The following is a 26,168-nucleotide window of genomic DNA, read 5'->3' as shown; positions in this document are numbered from 1 at the left end:
ACATTGATTTATTATTCATCGGCTATTGGATGTCAAACATTTGGTAATTTTGACAGTCTTAGAGAAGAAACCCACAAGGCCTACATTTCTTCATTAGTAGCAAGCGATATTTTATATGCATCATCCCCACAGACAGGATAACACATACCACGGCATTTGATATACCAGTTGTAGTGCTGTGGCTGGAACGAGAAAAAGCCCAATGAGGCCCACCGACAGGGATCGCTCTTAAACCAACCATCAGACAAGCGCTTTAACACCAGGTTGCGTCCCGCCCCTCGTTTTGCCCAATATAGGCCTACCAGTATTGAATCAAAATGTTATCTACATGGCTAGGAATTCTCTGCTTCTGACATCTTAGTCGATGCAAATCCATAAATTGAAAAGCAGTAGATTGGCCTCTCTGTACTAATATTTCAACCAGTCTCATTTTATGGACAAAAAAAAAAAAAAAAAAAAAAAAAAAAAAAATATATATATAATAATAATATAAATCCTATTTATCCTAATCCGCATATGTATATGTATATATATATATATCGTAATCATAGGACCGGCTCCCATTATTGAACGGGATAGGGGGGTGTATAGTGCTTGTATACACGGCTACACTGGGAATCTGGATAACACGCAGATATTCATATTGGCCTAATACCAAACAGCTATATTATAGGTAACATGTACATAGGATTTTGAAAAGGGGGGTTCGTAAATAGTATTGCAGAGGCGTATTGGGCCCACTTTTGTACGGGGGGGGGGGAAAAGGGGGGTTCCAAAATAGATTGCAGAGATATTGGGCTTTTGTCCGAATCTTGAGTAAATAAATAATGTCAGATTCATACAGATATATTAGGCTTATATAAAAAACAGCTATATTCAGGGGGGTCGCGAAACAAATTACTACCCATGTTTTTCCCACGGGTAGATTGCAAACAAATCACTTTTGAGGGTAGAATGGATGGAAATACATGGTAAATAGGTCTCAGGTTAGTACATTTTGCCCGAATATAGATCATTTTTGCTCAACACTATGGGAGAAGTTGCCACCGTCCTCTGTCTCGTACGCTTATAACGCTTATAATCTGCATCAATCACTTTCTAAATGGGTTAAGTATAGAAAGAAAGATATGTTTTATTTAACGAAGCATTCAACACATTTTATTTACGGTTATATGGCGTCAGACATATGGTTAAGTACCACATAGATATTCAGAGAGGAAACCCGCTGTTGCCACTTCATGGGTTACTCTTTCCGATTAGCAGCAATGGATCTTTTATATGCACCATCCCACAGACAGGGTAGTACATACCATGGCCCTTGATATACCAGTCGTGGTGCACTGGCTGGAACGAGAAATAGCCGACGGGTATCAATCTCACACCGACCGCGCATCGAACGAGCGCTGTATCACTGGGCTACGTCTCGCCCCTGTGTGTGCGTATCCACTATACATTGTGGATTACGTATTCGTATACGTATATCCACACGGATTAGGCCTACTGACAAATGAAATTTGCGCCAACGTTGTAATTTAGGTTATGTAGCGAAACAGGCGCGTGTGCAGGAATTATAGCAGGGGGTCTAGATTAACAGAGGCGGATCTATTGGGGGGGGGGGGGGCAGGGACCCGTCCCCTCTAAATTTTGCAATAGTTATAATTTTATTATATACTAATTTTCATTTGTTTTACGATTCCTCTCCAAACCTCCCTCAAAGTTCCCTTGGCATTCCACCTCATGTCACTGCCCCCAACCCCTAAATGGATTTTCTGGATCCTCCACTGATTAAGGCAAGGGAATTTTGTAGGAGAGGGTCGAGACATGCTTCCTCGGAAAATATTGATTTTTTTTTTTTAATTTAGCGGGGGGCGGGGGGGGGGGGGGGTGACACCAAAATCCACGCTCTGAACACGCGCCAGCGAAAACCAAACCAACTATATGGTGTGTGATTGGAGTTATTGCCCTTGTTTGGCAGGTGGCAGCACACGGGCCGCGTGGCGTTCTTTTCGTTCGACATTTTGGATTGGTACGACACGTGTTTTTCACTGCTCCCAAATTTATTATTTTGGGGCGTTATTAGGTGCCATATACCAATTAATAATAAATATTAATCATACATTAAAACTGTCTTGTGTTTAATTTGGTATGAGAAGGCTAATATTCGTAAAAATTATTCCACAAATTAATATCATAAATTATTAAATGTGGAAGTTCCGTTTTCAAAGAACTCGGTAACAATGATCTCTCAGCTCTCTGGCAACGAAGTTGGCTGTTCGAAGTTCATGGAGATGAACTTTGAGTTAGCAATTATTATATGAGCCTTATAATCTGATATTGTTTAATAAAATAAAATAAAAATTGCAAAAACCTCAATTAACTTTGCCTATTTTAGCAAAATCGATGCGGATCATTCATTTATTTGCGCCTTGCACTAGCGAATTAAATGTGAGAATCATTAGCAAGCCCTTAGTCATTCACCATGATAAAAACTGAAATTCACTTTACTTAAATGATAACCATGCCAGCCGAACAATTCCTAGTGCAGGGGGAACATTGTCAATACTTTTATTCACACTTTGTGTCCATTCGGACTAAACAATCCCATGACTATTAAAAGGAATTGCATTTAAAGAAGGGGAAAGAAAGAAGTTATTGCAAAGCATTTGATTTTCAGCAATGTGCTCTAGCGGCGTTGTTAAATAAAACAAACTTTACTTTACTTTATTTTGATTTTCAGCTCTCCTATAACATTATTTGGAGGGGATTGCTTGCACTCTCGCCTGGAAGTTTTTAGTAGTTTAATTGCATGCCTTGAAATAAAACATTTTACGTAGTTTTTGATTTTAATCATTATCTGATTGCTTGAGTTTGGGGAAGTGTAGAAGTGATCACTCGAAAGCACAGGCCTTTAAAAATATTTCAAGAGAATATCTTTATTTCGGAAAAATATCCGCCCGGTCCCCCCTTCCCCTAACCCTAACCCTAACCCCAGCCATAACCCTAACCCTAACCCTCAAACCCTAACTAAAAATAATAATGGAGGGGACCGGGCGGATATTATACCTTTATTTCTTCTTAACAACAGTGTTTTTGTTTTCAGGTTCTATCTTTAAACGGCGTACGCTGTCCCTGATTCCACAAAGATGGTCAAGGAAGATAGAGCCACGTGGAAGTCCAACTACTTCCTCAAGATTGTTGTAAGAACTCTTACTTGCTAAGGGACGGGTAAGATGTAGCCCAGTGGTTTGATGCCCATTGGGCCATTTCTCACTCCATCCAGTGCACCATGACTGGTATATCAAAGGCTGTGGTATGTGCTATCCTGTCGGGGATTGTGCATATAAAAGATCCCTTGTTACTAATGGGGAAAAATATAGTGGGTTTCCTCTTGACTGTTACCGAAGTTACCAAATGCTTGACATCCAATAGCCGCTGATTAATAAATCAGTGTGCTCTAGTGGTATTGTTAAACAAAACTTTATACTTTACTTGCTAAAACTTTCATAACCTGTTCACCCATGATTAATGATTAATGTTCACATCACAAAGCCCGAGGTTGAAACAGTATGGCACCACACACATTTTTGTAGATTTTATTGGCAGGTCATCGGTCTACAGGCTGGTAGGTACTGGGTTCGGATCCCAGTCGAGGCATGGGATTTTTCAATCTAATTAAAATTAACTCCACTATTACATGTGGATCTAAAGACAGCCAGTTGGAGCTCATGTCCACCAATCAAAACCTTACTTGCAGAATCCTGCCAGTGATTTAAAACTAACAACACTGCGTAGTCCCCAATGTCCAGGTAACATTTCGTCTGTAAATAATAATTTAAATATTGACTAATCACACTTCACCTTTGATAACGTTATTTGGGAGCATACAAATTCTAAAAATATCTGGCGAGTCTATTTTAGTGGCCACAGTACAGCGAACCATACCAATACGTACGGGGTGGGTTATCAGTGTTCAATTTTACATTAAAAATTATTTATTTATTTATAAAATTAAAAACAACTAAATCAGTCTTCAGTTTTACATTACAAATTATTTATTTTATAAAATAAAACATGTTTTAAGGCATTCATAATTCACACGAAACATGTCGTATACCCTCAGGATAATTCAGAATGTTTTCAAATTATTTTTAAATCGCTGGCAGGATTCTGCAATTAAGGTTTTGATTGGTGGACATGAGCTCCAACTGGCTGTCTTAGATCTACATGTAATAGTGGAGCTAATCCAGATACCGACAACAAACCCTGAGTGAGTGCTCCACAAGGCTCAATGGGTAGGTGTAAACCACTTGCACGACCAGTGATCCATAACTGGTTCAACAAAGGCCATGGTTTGTGCTATCTGCCTGTGGGAAGCGCAAATAACAGATCCCTGGCTTCTAATCGGAAAGAGTAACCCATGTAGTGGCGACAGCGGGTTTCCTCTCAAAATCTGTGTGGTCCTTAACCATATGTCTGACGCCATATAATCATAAATAAAGTGTGTTGAGTGCGTCGTTAAATAAAACATTTCTTTCTTTCTTTCACTCCAAACCATTTGTGGCCATTGTGTTTGGATGTCATATTTTGCACTTTCAGTGCTAGCTCTGGCTTTCGCCTATTGCACATTTCAAAACAATCAGCAAATTTTATTTAAATTTGGTTGAATAATTTCATGAAATAATTGATACATTTTGTTAGAAAATAATTGGGCTTCTGCAGTTTTCAAAATTATCTATAGGTAATTTGGCAGTTTTCTGCTGACCCAGAGGTCAGTCAGAACATACTTCCATCATTTATAAAGTTCTGCATTGTATGTGAAAATTGTTCCTGTTTTAGACTTATTTGTAATAAAAAATTATGAATGATCAGACAAATTTGTACTCCTGTTTGATTTCAACATGCATAATTGTGGTTAATTTTGTTCTTTGCAGCAATTGTTAGACGAATACCCGAAGTGCTTCATTGTGAACGCAGACAATGTTGGCTCGAAACAGATGCAGAAGATTCGACAGGCGCTGCGGGGAAAGGGAGGTAAGCTGATTTTTGTCTCAGCTTTACAAAGTTAAAACAAATTAGATTAATAAGGCTCCATCATATGTGGGATAGAAAGTCCACTACCTCTGGTGTACTTTTTCTATCCCACATAACTGCATATGATAGATTCTTTTTCTTCCATCCATTCGATAAATAAACCCATTATTTTATATGAACAAATGAAGATGGCTGAAAAAGTAACTTCTTTATTTGACCATTTTATCATAAATAAACTACCCTATCATATTTTCCGCGTCTGTGTTAAATTTAATTTAAAACTAAAAATTAACAAGATAGCTTTTATAATGAAGGTTTTAGTAACAAAATATCAGTCTAAAACTAACATAATACTTGCCATGTTAAATTCAAAGTAGCAAGGGATCTTTTATATGTACCATCCCAGAGACAGGATAGCACATACTGTGACCTTTGATATACCAGTTGTAGAGATGGTCCAATGGGCTCGCCTACAACTTGGTAGGTCGACTCAATTGTTTCTCTAGGGGTTTTATTTCTCAAATTTGGCTTTAAAATATCATTTCAAAAACATCTTATTAAGCCAAGTAAGAATTAGAAATGTAATGCTATATATGTGTGTATACATGTACAGTTTGTGTTGTTCAAATAAATATATTTATTGTGCATTACAAAACATTATTGGGGAGGGAAGGTTTGTCAAGTGAATGAGATTTACATTCAGATTGGGAATGGTTTTTTTTACTCCAAAATGGGGAATAAAAAAACGACAGTCTCTGTAGAATGGTGGGGAATGGTGCCCATTATCGGAGTCTAGAAACATAGGTGATAAAACCCTCGCCCTGTTAAATGTTTCTTGTTTTTCAGCTATTTTGATGGGGAAGAACACCATGATGAGGAAGGCGATCAGAGGTCACCTTGAAAACAACCCAGGGCTTGAGAAGTATGTCCTTTTGGTTCATTTAACATCTCTCCCACATTTATTATGTGGCAGGATGTAGCCCAGTGGGTTGAGCGAGCTTTGGTTGTTTGACCCCCAACCCCTGCAATTAAGAAAATGTTGATAGCAAAAAACAAGCTTTTGAGAGAAAAAACCCTGAATATAGTCCATAGCAAAAATAGTCCTGTGAAAAATTAAAAAGTCCACATCATTGCCGATTGCTTTGGGCAATTGCAGGGGTTTGACCCCACTTTGTGAGCCCATTCTCTGATTGGTTTTTATTGGCCCAAGTTGGGGCGGGATGTAGCCCAGTGGTATAGTGTTCGCTCGATGCATGGTTGGTTTTGGGATCGATCCCGTCAGTGGGCCCATTAGGCTTATTTCTCGCTCCAGCCAGTGCACCACGACTGGTACATCAAAGGCCGTGGTATGTGCTATCCTGTCTGGGATGGTGCATTAAAAAGATCCTTGCTGCTAGTCAAAAAGAGTAGCCCATGAAGTGGCGACAGCAGGTTTCTCTCTCAATATCTGTGTGGTCCTTACCGTATGTCTGATGCCATAAATAAAATGTGTTAAGTGTGTCGTTAAATAAAACATTTCTCTCTTTTCCTTGCAGATTACATTAAAATGGCCCGATGTCTAATCAACATACTAAAATTTTGCTCTTTAATTAATATGAATTGATTGATGATAAAACCAATTTTGTATCTACTAAATGTCGTACTATGATGAAAGATTATTTTTGCAAGCGTCTCATCATACAGCGTCATAGCCAGAAATGGCTAAACCCAATGACGTTGATGTGGCGCGAAGAGCAAATCTTGCTGGAAAGCAGTCTGAGTACGATGTTAAAATTAATGTACACAGCTCATTTTTAGAATCCTATACACACATTTATGAAAATATCACAAATTTAATATGATTCCTACGTCCAATGTTAGATATGTATTGGTGTAATTTCTGAAAAGCAGTCTTTGAGTACACTATTGAAATTAATATCCACATCTTGTTTTTAGAATCCAATTCACATATTTCTCTAAGTGAAAATGACAAAATTCTATGTTAGACATGTATTAGTGTTATTTCGTTGTCTACATAGTATTTGTTAGTATATGTTATAGATTTGAAGCGATCATTGTAGCACTTCAAGTCTGTCTGTACGATGCATGAAAGGGGCAAAATGTAATTTCAGTCTTTCAAAGAACAGACTATATTTATTTTTTTCTTGGTATTACTGTGCAGGCGATAAGATTTCAAATTTCATGGGAAACCCTTTTTCATTTCTTTGCCTTGTGATCAATTCATGGTTAACCTTTAGACTACTGTTCGCGTGTCGGTTACACAACTTTAAAATCACGAGAACCGCCAATCGGTTACGTGATGAACAGTTACATTCTAAAATTAAAAGTACCATATATCAGTAATAAAAGGGAACTATACTGAACAAAAAAAGAAACTTCCGATTTGTACATATAGTATTTGTTGTGTTAAAGAATTCATTGTGTCATGAAATTATATAGGTAGTATTAGCCGTGAGCTGTATTATCAGGATTCATGAATTTTATCGATTATTTTTGCACTGTTAATCGTCGACAACGCGAAATTCAATTTGCACGTGCATGCATGGTTCGACATGTCCCGTGTAGTATTCGGTCAATTTGTTTTACTTGTCTTACTGACATTGTTGTCAAGTGAACGAAAACGCTTAAAAATTTACTAGTATTTAAATTTAAAAGTATTTTCAGTTGAAAAAATCAAAACAAAAGCCACCATTTAGAAAAAAACACTTTTTTCTTTTATTATATTTCCGTTTCTGATTAGTGTCGTGTGCAAAACGGCGGGAAATATGAATTGGGGAATGCACTGTATACAGTATGTCGACTGCCGTGATGTCGGGCGAGATATCTCGCCTGCAGTACTCAAGTTAATAAACCCTTCCCAGCTGCAAGGTTGTATGAACAGTTTCAACTTTGCCGTTTCAGCAAGGGGAGATAACTGTTAGGTAGCACTGATCTACTCTTATGGGTAAAATCGATAACCAACCAAACAACAAACTTATCATTTATATATTTATTTGATTAGTCGTACCTGATATGATCATGGGAAACGAAATTTCGGTTCTGTGATTTTACCTATACGGTACCGAAAACTATAATTTCCGTGAAATCCAAGGGTCTGCTGTGTCATTAAATTTGGGCAATTGTTGGAATCTTGTAAAAGGGACAATTTTTTTAGGCTAGCCACGTCGTTTGGCAAAATGATTGGGAATGATTAGCATAGCTTCTTCATGTCTAGGTGGCACCACATTTGTTTGGTTTATCAGACACTTTTTCTAACTGCACACAAATCTTAAACTAATTGTCTTGATCATTTTGAACTTTCTGAGCTAAATAAAATGGAATTAAGCGCATGGTTTGACAGATCCACAAGCCCTTGATCCTGGCTAGTGAATTTATAGTCTGGTCTAGTGAAAATTATCAACTGTATTACCATAATATTACACAGGGCACTAGCCAAAGCTACTGTGAAGGTTAGTGACTTTCTAAAACTCTTGTCAAACACTGTTAATTGTTGTAGTCTTAAATAGAATCATTATGTAATCCTCTTTAACATGAATAATAGTTATGTGAAAGAAAATATTTACTCAGAATTAGTAATGCAGGTTCATTATTTTTCAGGAAGTCACAGAATTTAGTTTACAATAAAGTGTATGGACCCCGGGTAAACTGTTTTTTGGTGCTAAATCTTTACTACTATTCCTCTCCTAAACATATTGCTATGATGAAGTCCTTGATGTTGTGAGGGTCACATCGTATGGCGTCATAGCCAGAAATGGTTAAACCCAATGACGTTGATGTGGCGCGAAGAACAATAGATACCTACAAGGTAGTCTGAGCATAAAATACATAAAATTTGCAAATGGGGGAGGGACTGGGAGCTGGTTTCATGTTGGAAAATAATCTACTATACGTAAGAAAAAATAAACCAATCGTAAGTGCCCCTGCTAGTACTACTAGGTGATTATGGATTTGAAATCTTTTGATATTGGACACTTCATTTAGGTACTAATTTTAAACAGTAGTTCTCTTACTATAATCTTTCTAAAAAAAAAAATTAATTAAGTTTAGACCATTTCTAGTAAAAGAACCACTGTTTAATAAATTTCAAAAGTACATGAAATGCGGTCTTAATTCAAAAAGATTTCAACCCCAAAACCACTTAATAGTGGCACTGTGACGACCTGTTGTTTTTATTACATACCCTCAAAATATTCTGGCAGGCCTACAAGTGTAGTAAGAAACAGCGACCAGTGTTCTAGAATCTTGGGTGACATGATGTTTACCCAGGTGACAGATTGTTCAGTTACGTTAACTATACCAACATAACCTTTTAAATTATATTGAAGTTTGGGGGGGGGGGGGGGTCTTCAAAATGTGCAACTTTTAATTTCAGTGTGTTTAATGGTTTATCACATACCCAACTGACATTGTAAATTTGAAGCCCTGCTAACATAATTTTGAAAATATACTAGCTAGCCCTACTTTAAATAAATAGTTTTACTAATACATGTAGTAATAATCGGATAATCACCTAAAGAGGGAGCTATATTGAGGGGTGGGAAGAGGGGCAGGATATTCATATTTACAAAATAAGAATTAAGGGATGTTTCACTAGCCATTGGGATAGTTATAATAATTATTTACCCAACACTGAATATCACTAGCCATGGGAGTGGGGCTACCATAATCTAGAATCCCTGTTTGAAGTTCTGTAACAGACATAAAAAAAGACATGGAAGTTTGTGTGCCTTGATCATACTATGCATTTGCCAATAGTACCGGCGTCGTGGTTAGGCCATCGGTCTACATGCTGGTAGGTACTGGGTTCGGATCCCAGTCGAGGCATGGTATTTTTAATCCAGATACCGACTCCAAACCCTGAGTGAGTGCTCCACAAGGCTCAGTGGGTAGGTGTAAACCACTTGCACCGACCAGTGATCCATAACTGGTTCAACAAAGGCCGTGGGAAGTGCAAATAAAAGATCCCTTGCTGCTAATCGGATGAGTAGCCCATATAGTGGTGACAGCGGGTTTCCTCTTAAAATCTGTGTGGTCTGATGCCATATAACCGTAAATAAAATGTGTTGAGTGCATCGTTAAATAAAACATTTCTTTCGTTTTGCCAATAGTACTGCACACGGGTCGGTCATCAGTTTTACAGCATGTGGCATTAGTGAAACGGTATTAATTTTTTTAGGTGGGGCAGAACATAGCCTAGTGGTAATGCATTCGCGTGATGCGCGGTCAGTCTTGGAGCGATCCCAGTCGGTGGACTTAGTGGGCAATTTCTCGTTCCAACCAGTGCTCCACAACTGGTGTAAGAAAGGCAGTGGTATATACTATCCTGCCTGGGATGGTACATATGAAACATCCCTTGCTGCGAATTGAAGAGAGTAGCCCATTAAGTGGCGACGGCGGGTTTCACTCAATTATCGAGTCAGTATGTGTGGTCTTTAACCATATTTCTAACACCATATAACCGCAAATAAAAGTGAGTGCATCGTTAAATAAAACATTTCCTTACTTTCTTTAGCTTCGTGGAAAATAGTAATTCTGTTTCACAATGGGAATTCCATCCGTTTTGTGATCGCGGAAAATCACTGGGTCTACTGATGTAGAAATAACTATATATCTTGAGACACCAAATAGCTGAGTACAATGTTTTACAGTGTCTAACAAGTAAATCTATTTTCTGACATTCTAATAGTTAATAAACCCTTCCCAGCTGCAAGGTTGTATGAACAGTTTCAACTTTGCCGTTTCAGTAAGGGGATATAACCGTTTGGTAGCACTGATCTGCTCGTATGGGTAAAATCGATAACCAACCAAACAACAAACTTGCCACAGGAGGTAAAAGTTTACTTGTCACCGCAGCACATTTTATGGACACTGGTTTTGTGTCTTATCATTTTGATACTGGGTTTAAATGAGGGTAAACCCCAAAAGTGTAGAGTTAGTTCCTTTTCCTGCAGCGTATACGGATAAACATTTTCTCGGCCCATTTTCCAATATCTAATGGTCATTACCCTTCCCAGCTGCAATGTCATATCAACAGTTTTGACTTTGCCGTTTCAGCAAGGGGAGATAACTGTTTGGTAGCACTGATCTACTCTCGTGGGTAAAATCGATAACCAACCAAACAACAAACGTATTAGGTGTAGGAAACACATGAACAACCTGTTTGCATAATTGCCTAACTTAATTTTTATAGCTTTTTAGAAAAACTGGTGAAGCTGTTTGCATTTATTGTTGGACGTAGATTTTTATGGTTTTTTTGTGATGGTAACTGTTTATAAGCGACTAATTTTAGTGTTCTCGCTGCTTCATTAAGCAGGGTGGTCCGCTATTGCATTTTGCCACCCTCCTTTATTTTTCTGCACCTCTTTATTTTCCCGCACCCTACTATATTTTACAGCACCTATCTCCGCTATTTCCAAATGCACACTTTATTCCACACAAAAATAATCATCATTCTACACACTGGACATCAAAGAAAACAAGCCGTGTTGTGTGTACGAAAACGCAACTGCCGAAAAACTTCATTAGCTTACGGCAGTTATCGCAACGTAATTTAACAGTATTTTTAACAACCTCAAATTTGTCCCATATCTGTATCCATTTGTATGTTTGATACACTAAGTGAAAGTTATATTTTATTTGAACAATAAAAACATTTTATTTGTTGTTGAATTGACAATCTCCGACCGAAAAACCACTTGTTTGGCACCAAAGGTGTCACACGATCGGACCGGTCATTGCCTTTTGTTTCCACTTATTTTCACCCAACGAGAAAACTTAATTTATATATATATTTTTTTATTTGTTTTAGACTGCTGAACTACATCAAGGGTAACATCGGCTTCGTCTTCACTAAAGGCGACTTGGTGGAAGTTAGAGATATTCTCATATTGAATAAGGTTTGTATTGCATGTCTTGTTTTCTTACAGCCGTAATTGGCTTTTTGTTAAAGGCATATTGTCACAGACCACTGACTTATTTAATAGTTTAACACAGTATTACCTGAACAAAAATAATTTGATTTGTCCCTAAATGTACTTTATTCAACCATCTTCATAACCACCATACTCCATTTATTAATGACGTTTTGTAAAAATAATTGAATTATGGCAATGGTCCATAATTTAAACACTAAAATTGCCGAGAGGGGTGACATGGATTTCACTCCATCATGGTTCAGTTGAGGTGATGCAATAGCTAGATTTGGTTTCCAACAATGTAATTTTTATTTATTATCCATTTTTAGAGAGAAAAAAGGTCCTTAAATCCGTGACAGTGTGCCTTTAAGGATACCTGTTCATCCTGACAGTGGGGTTTCAGCCAGAGGGTAAAATGGGTATGGCGCCATATCCTAAAATGTTTGCTTGATGCATGATTGGTTTGGGATCACCTGCAACTTCAATTGTTGTTTTTTTAATGTAAATAGAAAGTGATTGATAGAACAAGGCTAGCAGTAACTTTTACCCTTCCCAGCTGCAAGGTCATATATACTAGTTGTTTCCTTGCCGTTTCAGAAAGGGGAGATAACTGTTGGGTAAGCAGAGATCTGCTCTGGTGGGTATGATCACTTACCGACCCAACAACACTTAACCTTCTGACTGCCGCAGGCGAAATATCTTTGCCAGACGACATACTGTACCAGAGTTTCTGCCAGAAAGAAATTTTTAGGTATAACGTTATGGAACTGAATGCATCCAGTCAACAGGGTAGAAAGAAAATGAGTTCAGGTTAGGGTTAAAAAAATCATACAGTAATAAGACTAATTAATTTTGTCAAATGGTTATACTAAAAAGATATATCTGCTAAAGAAAATTGGGTGCCACACTGGTTTTTACCCTCTGTACATTGTATACAGTGTATTCCCCAAGTTATATTTCCCGCTGTTTTGTACGCGGCACTCACAGAAATATTAATAGCACACTGGAAATAAATTGACAGTATAGAATAAAACCTTGGAATTTTTAGTTGAAAAAGTTTTCGGCAAGTATTTACGCTTGACAACATTGGTGGCATGTTGCGGTAATTTTCAGGTCTCGATAGCGGATTGTGACAGCTGTTTTTTAATGAATTTGTAAAAAAAAAAAAAAAAAAAATTAAATATTATAAAATCTGGTCACAAAAGGTCATTGGGATTAATGAGCATAAATACTGGACATCTGGCCACAAATGTCTGTATGTAAAATGCTACTTTTTTAATTTTTTGCCTAATTTTACTCAACATTAACATTTAAAATATAAAAATTTAAAGAAGAAAGAAAATAATGCCAATTCAAATACTAACTTTATTTTATGCATTTATGAAACATTTGTACCCACTCAAACATTAATGTAGTTGGAACAAGAAGTTCATTTTTCACATTTTGTAAGAAGTGTTTTGTTTAAAAGCATTTGCTACCATTAATAAACTCTTCCACCCCCAAATATACATGTGTATGCTCATAAACATATTGATAATTAGGGGTTTGATGTGAGCTCCAAGTATTATTAACACTTTAACTGAAGATTTCTGGTGTGAATTTTGTTATAACTTATACCCTTCCCAGCTGCATGGTCATATGCTAGTTGTGACCGTGCCGTTTCAGAAAGGGGAGATAACTGTTGGGTAGCAGAGGTCTGCTCTCGTGGGTATGATCACTTACCGACCTAACGACACTTCTTATCAACATCACATACAGCTTTAAATATCAGAGCTGCCAACTGCTACACTTTATGTGTAGTTTGCTACGCTCAGTGTTCGAGATTAAAAATTTTGGGCAGTATCCCAGTTGGATACTAACATTTCAAAATCTGGTATCCCATCTGAGAATTTAGTATTCCACTTAAATGAAATTAATAAATAACATCATCACAAACTTGGATGACACTGTTCTCGTTCCCAGTCTAATGCAACGCCACAATCACAATCACGGAATTCGTGAAATTTGCAATCGAACTGATACTATTTTTGAATAATAAAAACAAATTAATATTTATCAGTAATTTATAAGTGATTCTGGCATTATTAATTATAAACCTACCTGTATCAATTTTCTGCAGATGTGGAATCAATATCTCAAATAAAATTTGAAGGGAGGAACCATCCAACAAAAACAATAACAACTTGGCGGTTCTCAGTCCATTGCTACACCGCTATTGCTCCAGTGTAGCATTAGACTGGGTATGAGTTGGAGGAGATATTGTTATGGCATAGCATTAGACTGGGTACAAGCTCAAATACTGTTACTTAACTTACCAGTAAAAGACGACTTTCATTGTTTAGCGGAAAAAAAAACCGCAGGAAAAAAAAAAAAACCCCACATTATAATTATGGTTTCTTGAAGTCTGGTATCCAAAATTAAATTCTAGGATGTCAGGATACCGTTAATCTCGAACACTGTAAGCTTAGTCGATGATCGCTATGCTCATGCCCAAATTGCTAAGCTCGGTTGAAAAAAATCCAGTATGATGCGCAAATAAAAACCAGTAATAACTTTTGCAACAGATAAACATAACTGGATGATTAGTGTATTTGGTCAATTTTTCTACCAACGAATTACATTTTATTTGCCAAGCGTTTACATTTCGTCTTTATAATAAAGTTATAGGTCTACAGAGTACAGTTGAAAAGCGGGGCGATTTCTGGCAATTATACTAAAAATTGGACGTAATCTTGGAATACAGTAACTAAAACCTGAATTGTAAAACAGTTATAGTAAGATGTATTCAATAACAGACATGTATTTTTACTGTAGGCCTACCCCAGTGTCGCATACTATAAAACCTTCAAAGAACTGTTCTTCAGTTATGTTACGCTTGCATGCCGTGAACATAGAAAATTGCATGTGAACGAATGCCAGTTGGGAAAAAGACTGATTTGTAACAGGATCTGTCTCAAAAGTTTATATAGCAGTTTCTTTCAACTTTGCCATATAACCTACCGTTAAAAATAATACTATGTTGAAAAGAAAAGCCAATGATAGTGGAGATCACTCCAATAAAAGAAGAAAGTCATCACAAAGGTACAGAGAACTGCTGTAACTTGAAATACCAGAGAACTAATATGATGCTAACAGAAGGAATAATGCATCTTTGTGTTCAAAGTTATTTGGTGTTTTCTTTTGCTGCTGTTTATGACATTCGGCCATGCTACGCTCAAATATCATTTGCTGTGCTCATTTTGTCATGAATGCTACTCACTGGGGCATTTATTTGGTCCGTTAAGCAGTGTTCGAGATTAAAAATTTTGGGCAGTATCCCAGTTGGATGCTAACATTTCAAAATCTGGTAACCCACCTGAGAATATAGTATCCAACTTAAATGAAATTCATAAATAACATCATAACAAACTTGGACGACAATGTTCTTGTTCCCAGTCTATTGCTATGTCGCAATCAAAATCACAGAATTTGTGATATTAGCAATCAAACGGAGTCAGCAAAAAGATTTGCTGCATTTATTTTTGAGTAATATGGACATAAATTAATATTTAGCAGTAATGTGTGTTTCTGACATTACTGATGATAAACCTACCTGTATCAATTTTCTGCAGAAGTGGAATCAATACCTCAAATAAAAAAGGAGAAAATATCCAACAAAAACAATAGTGACTTAGCTGTTCCCAGTCTATTGCTACGCCGCTAAAAATACTTTTACTTAACTTGCCAGAAAATGACGACACATCTTTTTAGTGAAAACTAAAAACGCAGGATTAAAAAAACAAAACAAATATTATATGGCATCCCGGTGGGATACTGGGTTCTTGAAGTCTGGTATCCAAAATAAAATTCTGGGATATCGGGATACCGTCAATCTCGAACAGTGGTTATGTGTTTATCATATGCCCTCAAATTATTTTCTTGCAAAATTCCTTTCCGTGAATTCTGGACTAGTCTGTACATGAGTTACAATAGGCTCTGCTGATTATGACTAGTTGAATGTGTCATGGGTTAACAGGTACTGTGCTTACTACTGAGTGAATGTGTCGTTAATTGGATTCACGTACATGGCTTAGCAGGGACTCTGCTTACGACTATGGCCAAGTGAATGTGTCGTTAAACAGACCTTCCTTTCCTCTGTTTCAGGTTCAAGCTCCTGCACGTGCTGGTGCGGTTGCTCCACTCGATGTGAAGATCCCGGCCCAGCAGACGACACTCGGACCAGAGAAGACTTCCTTCTTCCAGGCTCTCTCCATCCCCACCAAGATCACCAAGGGCTGCATTGAGATTCTCGTGAGTATGACCTAGCTCATCATATACTGCAGGGAATATTTTGTTTTCAAAATCTTGTTTGGCGATATTTCTAGTCGAAATGAAAATTGATTAGAATTTATTATTTTTTAATTGTGTAGTGATCTCTGAAAGTGGCGTAAAGATACAGAACAAAATATTCCCTGAATCGTATACTAAGACAAAGTTTAGCAATTTTTTTACCACTGCAGGTAGAACGTAGCCCAGTGGTAAAGCGCTTGCTTTGTGTGGTCGGTTTGGGATCGATTCCTGTCGGTGGGCCCATTGGGCTATTTCTCGTTCTGTCTTTAGGATGATGCATATAAATGTAGCGGGTTTCATCTCCAAGACTCCAAATGACCAAATGTTTGACATCCAATAGCCGATGATTAATAAATCAATGTGCTCTAGTGGTGTTGTTAAACAAAACAAAACAAAACAAGTTTTTTTATCGCTCTTTTAAATACAAGATACATTCAGCAAAATGCCATTGTTGTATTGAAAATCTGACAAATGATGCTTCGATGAAATCCAGTGTCCAATATTACTTTGTTAGTGATGATTTTACTTTTAGTTAACTTGTACCCTTCCCAGCTGCAAGGTCATATGCTAATTGTTTCCTTGCCGTTTCAGAAAGGGGAGATAACTGTTGGGTTAAGCAGAGATCTGCTCTTGTGGGTATGATCACTTACCGACCTAACAACACTTATCAATATCACATACACTTAATAGTTACTTTGATTGGATGTCAGTGTTAGAAATACTGCGTGCTTACCTGCAAAAATACACACACAAATTCCAAAATGCAGGTAGTTATTTTTTTACCCCTGACCCAGTGAATACATTTACACACTGTCATTTTGTTTAATTCCAAATCGGTGTTTTTTCCCACCCTTTATTTTGTTTAGTAATAGTAAAGGTACAGAGGATACAATTTTTTGCTTTTATTTTTTTAAAATTGATATTTTCTTTACAATTTTGAATAAATACTGACATCAGGCGTGCAGATATAGAAAATGTTTATCAAACCTGCCAGACCAGAACCCAACTAAAATTTACTAGTCCGTCAGTCTATACAACTATGCATTATTAACAATATTATAATATACAGTGTCTTCACTTCAAACGGAATATATAGATATATTGATAAAACATTGTTAATAAGACTTGGTGATCAACATCACGTGTCAAACGAGATCAAAAAGATAGACTGTAGGACTGGTAGTTGCATTTTTAAAATCGTCCGTAAGAATTTTTACTCGCATTTAGCCAGCGGGCGAGTGCTTTCCGCAGCCCTGGACATGTAAATGACATTGGCTCAATAGGAATTGCCAATTATTTTGACATGGGTGAAGGTGATCTAAAATGCTGCATCCCATAGCTCACATCACACTATTGCTACAATTAATAATAGTCCATGATGCTTCTGTTTTTAAAACACTGGAAAATGTTCACTATGAAATAGCTATTTTCTAATGCATTCCAGTGTTTAAAAAAAGTTATTGTAATGTAAAATACTTTATTGCATACCTATTCAATCTTACTTTAGTGATGGACATTTTCAAACTGTGTAATATTTGTGTCGCAGTCTTCGCCAGGAAAGGCGAGTGATCACTCCCGCTCCCCTCCACACTCGCCTGGAAGGTTTTAGGAGAGTGACAAACTGATCGCCTCTCACTAAAATATTTAATGCATTTTATTTGACACATGTGATTGCTCGCCTAGAACAAATCAGGGGAGTCATCTTCAGCTCGCCTTGATTTTGCTGGTGGCGAGGACTGTCGAGTTAATTTCAAAAGTAAAACCTGGTCATCTGTCTTGTCTATAATGTTTACCCTTCCCAGCTGCAAGGTCATATATATATTGTTTCCTTGCCGTTTCAGAAAGGGGAGATAACTGTTGGGTAAGCAGAGATCTGCTCTGGTGGGTATGATCACTTACCGACCTAACAACACTTAATAAATTACGCATTTGGGAAATGTTACTATGATAGAAAGCTTAACAGATTATAAATTTGGGAAATGTTACTTTGATAGAAAGCGTAACAGATTATAAATTTGGGAAATGTTACTTCAATAGAAAGGAGTTTTCAGGATTTATCAGAGTTCTAATTTTTAATTATTCGTCTAGTATTTCGTGGGCGAGATTTAACTCGGTCGGTTGAGTGGATCCATTTTTTCCTGTTCCAACCCAGTGCACCACAACTGGACAAAGACTGTGGTATGTGCTTTCCTGTCTGGGTGGAGGGGAGTGCATATAAAAGATCCTTTGCTGCATTAGGAAAAATGTTGCGGGTTTCCTATCTGAATATGTGTGGTCCATAACCATATATCCAACGCCTTATAACCATAAATACAATGTGTTGAGTGTGTCGTCATATAAAACATTTCCTTCCTTTTGGTAGAATGAAGTGAATTTGATCAAGTTTGGAGAGAAAGTCGGACAGTCCGAGTCGACACTACTGAACATGTTAAACATCTCGCCGTTCCACTACGGTCTCCAGGTAGAGCAAGGTCGGTGCAATCATAATGTCAGCAGTTTTTGTTTTTATCAATTTTCAATTCTTTTATTTTTTTATTTTTATTTTTTTTATTATTATTATTTTTTTTTTAATCCCACTGCCCCATTTCCTTTCTCGGATTAGAATTCTGTCTACATTTTTCCTAATCTGGCAACTACTATCTTTCAACTTTTTATTGTCCATCTCCACATCCCAGTCCTTGTCTCTTGTGAAATATTGATTGTTCTTTGTGTGTGTTATTAATTTAATTTTAATGGTTTTCAGTGTACGACTCTGGAACGATCTTCAATCCCTCCATCTTGGATATCACGAATGATGACCTCAGAGCAAAATTCATGCAGGTACAGCACATGCATTTGTCAGCCAGTGTATGAGCTATGTACACACCTAAACTTTAAAGCCCTTCAATTTTTTTTAATTTTTTTAAATAACCAAGGGGGAGCTTTTTGAATAGTGGCAGATCCCCACCCCCCCCCCCCCCCCCCCACCCCCCAAAAACATTAATTGGTGCCCCCACCCAAAGCATCAAAGCATTAATTGGTAGTTTTAATTTTTAAAATTTGTAGTGTTGGTAGAGCTGATAAAATGAGGATTTTGCAACATAGGGGACAAATCTGAATATAGTGTTTTTCACTAGATCCCACTACTTTGGGCACAGCAGGGACTTTATCGTTTTGTTATTGCAGGAAGGTCATTTTAGTTCAGTACTGTAATTAACTGCTGTAGAGTTGTTGTTATTCAGAAATGCATTTGAAGTAACAAGTTATTTTCTAATCTAATTAACCGTAACATTTCAGTTTTGGAGCAAAATATTATTTAAGTCCGCATGTTTGTAGTGCATCTGTAATTTGGGGGATGGGACGTAGCCCAGTGGTAAAGCGCTTGCTCGATGCGCAGTCCGTGTGGGATCGATCCCCGTTGGTGGGCCCATTGGGCTATTTCTCATTCCAGCCAGTGCACCACGACTGGTATATCAAAGGCTGTGGGATGTACATATAAAAGATCCCTTGCTGCTAATCGAAAAGAGTAGTCCATGAAGTGGCAACACCTGGTTTCCTCTCTCAATATCTGTGTGATCCTTAACTATATGACCGATGCCATATAACTGTAAATAGTGTGTTGAGTGCGTCGTTAAATAAAACATTTCCTTATAATTATCCTCAACATTTCAGTGTTTTTGGGTTGAAATATTTCACGGTCAGCATGTTTGTAATTGATTTGGGCATCTGTAATTTGGACACGATGTTTATCACCTCGACTGATGCCATCTAAAGCCCTGCTTATATACAGATCTTGTTTTTGTATCTGAGGAGAGGGGTGTTGGGGTGGTTCGTGTGTATTTGTAGAATACTCAGAAATGATTTTAACCATGTTTCCACTCTAGTATGTGTTTTATTATTTCAGGTGGTGCGCAATGTTGCCAGCATCTCTCTGATGATCGGCTACCCCACGACCGCATCCGTCCCGCATTCCATCGTCAGTGGATTCAAGAGGCTGCTCGCTGTTGCCGTGGAGACTGATTACTCATTCGCTGAAGCTGAGAAGGTAATTTACTTTTCGTTTGCTTATAGGTGTGCAGTGCAGTAAATATATCTATAATTTCCAAGGTTTTTTTCCTTCGTCTCTCTCTCTCTCTCTCTCTCTCTCGCTCTTGCTCGCTCGCGCGTGCGCAGACTTTCAAAACGGCAATGATGATACTTTACTGATCTAATCTGAGTTTGGTGAAGATAAACCACTCGCCGTACTGAGCTGTTTTTTGCTTGCTTGCTTTTTTAAACATATTTTTTTGTTTATGTTTGTTGATTGCATACAATGTTTGTACACATCATGGGGTGTGCATTTTAAAAGCCAGGCCTGTAATGTCCTGGAAAGCTATCTCTTTCGGACGTGACCCAGTGGTAAAACGCTCGTTTTAGGATCAATCCCAGTTGTTGGGATAACCCATTGGGCTATTTCTCATTCCAGCCAGTGCACCACGACTGGTACATAAAGTATTCCGACATGCTGTCTGTTGAATGGTGCATATAAAAGATCCCTTGCTACAAATGGGGAAAACTGTAGTGGGTTCTCTCTCTAAGACTGTCTAAATTACCAAATGCTTGACATCCAATAGTCGATTAATAAATCAATGTATTCTAGTGGTGTCGTTAAATAAAACATTATTCTTTGATTTATGCTCAGTATGAAGGTCATTTCATCCTGATATCCATAAGTTGTCAACATGTTTTTGTTTTAGTCTCGTAGGGGAAAACATTTAAACTTGTTAAAATTGAGTTGGTAACAGGTTTTGTAAATAAACTTCAGTCTGAAAGCTTGAGTACGGAATTAACCTTTTGCCGATTATGCCTGAAAATGTTTGTTTTTATTCTTTGATTTAAGCAAAAGGTCATTTCATCCTGATGGCAGTAAGTTGTCAACATGCTTTTATGTAGTAAAATGGCAATGTAGGCTTTGTTTTAGACGACTGCTTCATTTATTGCATTAAAGTTTCAAGTTAAAGGAAAATACCCTAGTTTTTAAACACTACGGTACATTTTTATACTATTAAGAGCCGTTTTAGATAACTGAAATCATACTTTACTTAGATTTTATTGTTTACATTGTCCATTTCCATACATTCAAAGTGTTTCTGGTCATCCTGGTATTTTTAATATAAAATGCATTAAACATATTTTTTTAAAAAGCATGTGCGTCTGAGAAGTTAAGTAAAGTAGTCACTCGTCTTTCACTCAATTGTAACTTTATCCATTTGTGTTACAGGTTTGTAGATAAACTAAAAGTAGTGTTAATTTTCACTGTTTGAAACTAGGATCTGTCCCGTTAAAATTTCACGGTAAAGATTCACATTTAGATCAGGTTCTTATAGAATACCAGTCATGAGTTCATTGAAACTTGGTTTATAGCTGCACCTGTGGACGGTATCACATTACACCGATATTTGTTTTGGTAGGCGTCCTGAGGAATTCTTGCTTTTGAACGGCGATGATGATACTAAACTGATCTAATCTGATTTTGGTGAAGATAAACCACTCGCCGTACTGAGCCGTTTTAACGTTTTTAAATCTCTGTACATGACATATATTTGGTAGGAAATAGCATATGATGTAGGAAACATTTCAGTTAATTACAAAGATGTGAGAGCTATGCGGAAGCGCATAAATCGCTTCTCCATTTAATCTTTAACACACACACACCCAAAAAAACAAAACATGATGCGCATGGTCACAAGTAGTATTCACGCATAGTACATTCCCGTGGCTGGATTTCGTCAGCTTCGCTGCGATTAGCCAGTTTTGTCCAATCCAGGATATGCTATTTGAAAGCCATTGTTCGGCTAAATCGTAAGCAAATCTCCAACCACCATGAGGATTTTACACTCTGCAGTCGGTGTTCAAATTGAGGATGGTTTCAAGTTTATGATGTGTGCCTTATATTAAAAGTTATAACCAGTTTAGATTTGTGAGCATTGAATGTAATTTTTGGTAGTTCCAGGGCAAGAAAAGTGGTAAGTCAAACCATAGTATGTGCTATCCTGTCTGTGATGGTGGATTTAAAAGATCCCTTGCTACTAATGGGAAAAAATTTAGCGTACTTAGTCTCAGATTATATCAGAATTACCAAATGTTGGACATCCAGTAGCCGATAATTAATAAATCAATGTGCTCTAGTGGTGTCTTTAAACAAACTTCAAACTTCATTGTAGCCATACTACCATTGTACCGAAGTCATTTCATCCTCGTAGGTTCTTTTTTTGTTTTGTTATAAACGGCGATGATGATACTAAACTGATCTAATCTGATTTTGGTGAAGATAAACCACTCGCCGTACTGAGCCGTTTTAACGTTCTTAAATCTCTGTATGTGACATTTATTCGGTAGTAGTAGCCTTTGTGGTGTAGAAAACATTTACAAATGATTACCATTTGTCTCTAGTTTACTACTTTACGTAGCCCAGTGATGTGTGATCAAACCTAGATGTCTGTGTGTGTCTCTGTCTCTCTGTCTCTCTCTCTCTCTCTCTCTCTCTCTCTCTCTCTCTCTCTGTCTCTCTCTCTCTCTCTCTCTCTCCTCTCCTTTCCTCCTCCTATCCCCCTCCTCCCCCCCCCCCCCCCCCCCCCCAAATCAGTGGGCCTACAGGTGCAATGGCTGTGCTATCTTATCTTTTTGATAGTGCATATTAAACCTTCTAACTTGACTATCATCCTGATAACCATGTTGGTTTTTTTTTTATAAACGGCGATGATGATACTTTACTGATGTAATCTGAGTTTGGTGAAGATAAACCACTCGCTGTACTGAGCTATTGTGTTTATTTTGTGGGTGGAATTTACCTTAGTGCGTAGAGCCACTCACCTGGGGTGTTTGGGGTCGTAGGATCAAATCCCCACGACAAGCTTGAGAATTTGTTAGTCCATTGAAAGCAGTAATTTTTATCCAACAAAAAATCACTGATGTCTGAATCTTCCTGACTTATGGCAATTCACATCGCAGATTACCTCGGTAGATCCATTCAGCTGATTGGGGGTTTTCTCATTCCAACCAGTGCAGCACACTTGGTCTAAGGCCATGGTATGTGCTTTCGTGTCTGTTGGAAAGTGCTAAATATATCCTGAGCAATCCATGGTAAAAGAAAATAATTTTTAAAAATGCACAGCTGCATCAATTCTGGAACTTTGGTCTGACCGGGGACAGAACTTTTTTCCTTTTTTGTTTTTGGCCTAAGTTAGTTGTTTTTCCCCGAACAAAATAAATGCATATCCTACTTATTTATTATTTTTTGAAACAGTCTTATCTTAAATATATTTCAAATGTAAAAAAACAACACGGATAAAATCACTAATTTCAAATTGCATTTGGTAGTTTGAAAAAAAAAATTTGATACCTATGAAATTATTTAACAAAAAATTTATATATAGGATTTGCATAATTTTGGTACTCTTGTCTACACCCGGAAGCATTAAGATCAGTGCTTCCTGCAAATCACTGTCTTATATTGTTTGGCGTCAACTATAATACACATAAACACACCCTGTAAAAGAACCAATCGGGTAGTGTGCTGAAATGTAAATGGCAGCTTTCAAATTCGTCCTATTATACAATTTGTTTTATTTGTTGTTGTTTTTTTTTTTATTTATGATAGGAAATTTGGTTTGGAAAAAGCTACGAAAATCATTCATATTAGACCTCTTTTGATTACCATGGCCCATTAACATTTTTATTTGTATCTGAACTATTGAAAAAAAAATAGTGTAAACACTAAAACCACAAAAACAACATACGTGTTTTTGCTAGAAAGAAATTATAGTGTTGAGGAATTGAATGCAATCAGTCAGCAGGGTATGGGAGGGGGGCCTCCCCCAGAAAGTAAATGGGTTAAGTTTAAGATTAGGGTTAAGAAAATAATATGGTAATAAAAGTAATTTGGTCAAAAGGTTTAACTAAAAAAAAAAAAAAAAATTGAATATGGTGCCATACCTGTTTTCACCTCTGGCAGAAACCCTGGACATATTAGTAGTCTGAAAAATTCAAATTTTATGCCCTGTTCAAATAAATCGTTGCGTCTTTCCTTCCCTACTAATAAAATCCATGACATGATGATGATGATGGGGTTTTTTTTTTCCCAGACCAAGGAGTTCCTGAAAGACCCATCTAAGTTTGCTGTAGCTGCTGTAACGGCTGCTCCGGTCGCCGTGGCAAAGGAGGAAAAGAAGGAAGAGAAGAAAGCGGAGTCCGAGTCTGAGGATGAAGACATGGGATTCGGTCTGTTCGACTAGAACACGAGTCGAGTGGTCGCCGCAGTTCTCTGCATACTGTGGCAGAAAGACATTAACAACCAACTCGGCATACGTCCATTAGCCGGCTTGGCCATATATGGCAATGGATGTATAAAATAAAAAAACTGAAAAGATTTTGTTTTGGTGTGTTTTGTAACTTATTTATACTGGCTACATTAATATTTAGTGTGTTAGTGATGTAGATACGTGGACACTGATGCCACACATACACACAGGGCTCACCTAGCCCAAGTACTCTGAAGGTAAGAGAACTTGACAAACAGAATAGTAGCCAGAAAATATTTGGGGGGGGGGGGGGGGGGGGAGAGAGATTTTGAAACTCGGGACGCCTGTAGATGCATTCTGAGACATTTTTTTTTAATATATATTTTTCAAGTCTATTTTAACAATTGCAGACAGGCTCGACCTATTCCCGGATTTTTGTTGCATGCGTAATGGGCGCTGCCCCTTTCTTATCGTGTTCTCTTGACTATCGGAGACCAATCTTATATAAATTTTGCGCAGTCTCTATTGACCAAATGGTGTGTGCCAGAAATAAATTTTTGGGTATGGCGCTATCACAATCGACATTATGTGGGGAGACTTCCTGCAGTAAGAAAGTTGGTTACGTTTAGTGTTGTGGTAAAGAAAATCGTACGGTAATGATAGAGTAATTAATATCGTCAAAAGGTTAACTTTGTAGTCCGTAGCCTGTGTAGTCTTATTGCCTGTTTGGAACGGGATTTAGTTTAGTCGGTAGTGCGTTTGTCTGAGGTGCTGCCTCGAAGGGTCGAATCGCCACCGACCCATTATTCAATTGGGATGGTGTATAGAAAACATCTCGCTACTAATGGTGGTGGGGTGGAGCTGTGTGTGCAGGATTTCCTTCAAGAATGAATTCTCAAATGTTTAACATCCAATAGCCGATTATTAATAGTCAATGTGCGAAACAAAGCAAAAATATTCCTGGTTGATGATTAATAAATCGATGTGCTCTAGTATTATTGTTTAAAATGTATTGCCTTGTGTGTTTTTTTTGCGTTATTGGTTTGTCGAACCGTTGGAAAATTATAATCCATTTGATTGTGTGGTAGTTCATCAAGCTGAACGTCAAGCGTTTATATTGATCAACTATAGTCCCGTCCCACAGAAAATGTCTTTTTTTCTTCATACGATGGAATTTACTGCAAATTATTTATTTATGAGCAAACTGATTTGTAAATTGTACCCCCCAATTTTTTTTTTTTAATTTCCAAAACACTTTGTTGTCTGACCAAACTGAAATTATTTACAAAAACCATTGTTATAGAACGATGGAACGGACTATAGATTGTTTGGGTGTGATGTAGATTAGTCGTGTAGTGCTCACCTTTGTACAGTGGGTTGCAGGATCGATTGACCTTTATGAAACTATACATCGGTCAACAGACTGGGAGGTACTGGGTTCGGATCCCTTGCTGCTAATCGGAAAGAGAGGCCATGAAGTGGCGACAGCGGGTTTCCTCTCGATCTGTGTGGTTAATAACCATATGTCTGACGCCATATAACCATAAATAAAATGTGTTGAGTGCGTCGTTAAAAACATTTTTTCTTTCTTATGAAACTAATAATAGCCCTCGGAAATTAACAAATGGAAGAGGCC

At 37.4% G+C, this 26,168-nt stretch overlaps 1 protein-coding gene across 1 annotated transcript; it reads left to right on the top strand.

Annotated features, from left to right (window-relative positions):
• Positions 1-1,976: 1,976 nt before the first annotated feature.
• On the top strand, positions 1,977-24,660 carry LOC121376980 (60S acidic ribosomal protein P0-like). Its single transcript, XM_041504796.1, has 10 exons — positions 1,977-2,026; positions 3,101-3,197; positions 4,932-5,031; positions 5,878-5,953; positions 11,840-11,927; positions 16,089-16,235; positions 18,637-18,745; positions 19,018-19,094; positions 20,158-20,298; positions 24,377-24,660. The coding sequence occupies exons 2-10, from the start codon at positions 3,144-3,146 to the stop codon at positions 24,524-24,526; spliced, it is 942 nt and encodes a 313-aa protein (XP_041360730.1). The 5' UTR covers positions 1,977-2,026; positions 3,101-3,143; the 3' UTR covers positions 24,527-24,660.
• Positions 24,661-26,168: the final 1,508 nt, after the last annotated feature.

The sequence above is a fragment of the Gigantopelta aegis genome, chromosome 7 (genome assembly GCF_016097555.1).
Source record: "Gigantopelta aegis isolate Gae_Host chromosome 7, Gae_host_genome, whole genome shotgun sequence".
Lineage (NCBI taxonomy): Eukaryota > Metazoa > Mollusca > Gastropoda > Neomphalida > Peltospiridae > Gigantopelta > Gigantopelta aegis.
The sequence above is the reverse complement of the archived record's forward strand: the minus strand, read 5'-3'. Positions and strand labels throughout refer to the sequence as shown.